The sequence below is a fragment of the Crocuta crocuta genome, unplaced genomic scaffold (genome assembly GCF_008692635.1).
Source record: "Crocuta crocuta isolate KB4526 unplaced genomic scaffold, BGI_CrCroc_1.0 scaffold443, whole genome shotgun sequence".
Classification (NCBI taxonomy): Eukaryota; Metazoa; Chordata; class Mammalia; order Carnivora; family Hyaenidae; genus Crocuta; species Crocuta crocuta.
Window position 1 is genome coordinate 408,612 of NW_027529446.1, and position 2,130 is coordinate 410,741.

The 2,130-nt window shown below is 69.9% G+C and overlaps 1 protein-coding gene across 1 annotated transcript in view; it reads left to right on the forward strand.

Moving 5' to 3' along the window:
* The window catches only part of KISS1R (KISS1 receptor), a 5,218-nt gene that overhangs the window by 1,335 nt on the left and 1,753 nt on the right, over positions 1-2,130 (forward strand). The window contains exons 6-8 of the mRNA XM_077760591.1: positions 298-433; positions 680-1,020; positions 1,170-1,418. Coding sequence (XP_077616717.1) covers positions 298-433; positions 680-1,020; positions 1,170-1,418 — 726 coding nt within the window. The remainder of the gene's footprint in view (positions 1-297; positions 434-679; positions 1,021-1,169; positions 1,419-2,130) is intronic.

A 2,130-nucleotide genomic window follows, 5' to 3' on the forward strand; every position in this document is an offset into this window, starting at 1 on the left:
GGGCACACACTGCGCCCTCCCGCCCTGCGCCTTCCTGCCCCGCCTGCCCGCCAGCCTAGGATGGCTCTGCTTCCGCCTGTCTCAGCCGACCCCTAACGGCCCCGTGAGGCCTTCATCATCCTGGGGTCCTCTCTGGTATCCCCCTCTTCTCCCCCTCAGCCTGGGGCCCCTGGAGACCCTCCACGACATGGCCCGTTTGTGCCTGGGTGTTTGGACACGTGGGGGGACCCGCAGGGTGGGCGCAGACGGGGCCCCACGCCGCACGCGGGGGGAAACACCCGCTCTCGGCCCCCCCAGGTCTCGGTGCAGGCCACGTGCGCCACCCTGACGGCCATGAGCGTGGACCGCTGGTACGTGACCGTGTTCCCACTGCGCGCCCTGCACCGCCGCACACCGCGCCTGGCGCTGGCGGTCAGCCTCGGCATCTGGGTGGGTGAGTGCTGCGCCAGGGCCGCACGGGGCGGAGGGGGGAGCCGAGTCCTCGGGCCGTGTCCCCCGCGNTCACTGGGCTTCGGCCTCACGTACACCTGGGAAATGGGCGCAGTGGCGCTCCCTCCGAAGAGCCCCTGAAGGCGCGGACTGGGCGGCCCGCGCTTACGAGGCTCCCAGTGACGCTCCCGAGACGGCACCTGCGGGGACCAGGGTGCCGACAGGGGCTTCAGCCCGTCCTGTGGCGCAGGCTCGGCGGCCGTGTCCGCACCGGTGCTCGCGGTGCACCGCCTCTCGCCCGGGCCGCGCCCCTACTGCAGCGAGGCCTTCCCCAGCCGCGCCCTGGAGCGCGCCTTCGCGGTCTACAACCTGCTGGCGCTCTACCTGCTGCCGCTGGTCGCCAGCTGCGCCTGCTACGGGGCCATGCTGCGCCACCTGGGCCGCGCCGCGGCCGCCCACGGCGCCCTGCAGGTGTGCGCTTGGCCGGGCGGGGGGAGCGCAGTGGGGGGCGCACGGTGGGAGAGTGGGGGTGGCAAAGTGGGGGCGCGCAAGGGTCAAGAAGGGGAGCTCTGGGGGCGCCCGGCCGCCTCGGTGAGTAGAGCTTGCGCTCTTGACCACGGGGTCGCGAGTTCGGGCCCCACGTTGGGCCACGGAGATCACTTTAGAAGTAAACACGGAGGGGGCCCCGGAGCCCTCCCCCCAGCCGCTCCCTCCACTCGCAGGGGCAGCTGCTGGCGGAGCNGGTGCTGCAGGCGCTGGGCCCCGCCGGCGCCTGGCACCCACGCAGCTACACGGCTTATGCGCTCAAGATCTGGGCGCACTGCATGTCCTACAGCAACTCGGCGCTGAACCCGCTGCTCTACGCGTTCCTGGGCTCGCACTTCCGCCGGGCCTTCCGCGGGGTGTGCCCCTGCGCCCCCCCGCGGCCCTGCCAGCGCCGGGGCTCGGGGCTCCCGGGCCCCGCCGCCCCCTCCACGGNCCAGGGAGCGGTGCGCGCGCCCTCAGGGAGCACGCAGGCTGTGTGTCCTGAGGGGGGGGTGCTGCCCGTCTCTGGGCCGCTTCTGCGGGGACAGAGCTGGGCCCCTCGGGGACAGGTGCTGTTTGAACAGCAGCTGCTACTATGTGGTTATTAATATCTTTGTTTCTGTGCAAGATAATCATAGTGAAAACGTTCTGTCCCCCTGTGTCCCCTTTGCTGGCTCTTTGCCGCCACTGGTGCCGTAATTACTGATTTCCGAGTTTCCTGAAACTGAAGACCTTTGGCACCGCAACTTCTGGAATTTCGCCCCGAAGCATCGACAGGCATTTTTCACACACCGCCTTGCAAATGTAGTGTCGTAAGCCGCATCCCATTTTCAGAACTACTGAAATGTGAACACTGCTGAAATAAAGTAGTATTACTCACGCCTGGCGAGTGTCCAGCGTCCTGGCTGCTGGCGTGGGGTGGGGGTGGGGGTCACGGAGGGAGNCCCCAGCACAGGGCCCAGAGCTGCTCCTGGGAGACGCCGGCGGGACGGCCCCTCGAGACAGCGCCCCACAGTGGAGGGAGGCGGAAGAGCAGCGGGGTCTCCTTCCCGGGGCGCCGGGCGCGACCGGCTCACCTGGCAGCCGGGCCAGGAAGGCCCCAGCAGGCTTTGCGTGCCCGCTGTGGCTGCTGGGGCTTCCTCCCGGCCCGGGGCTCCGGGCAAAGCCGGGCTCGTC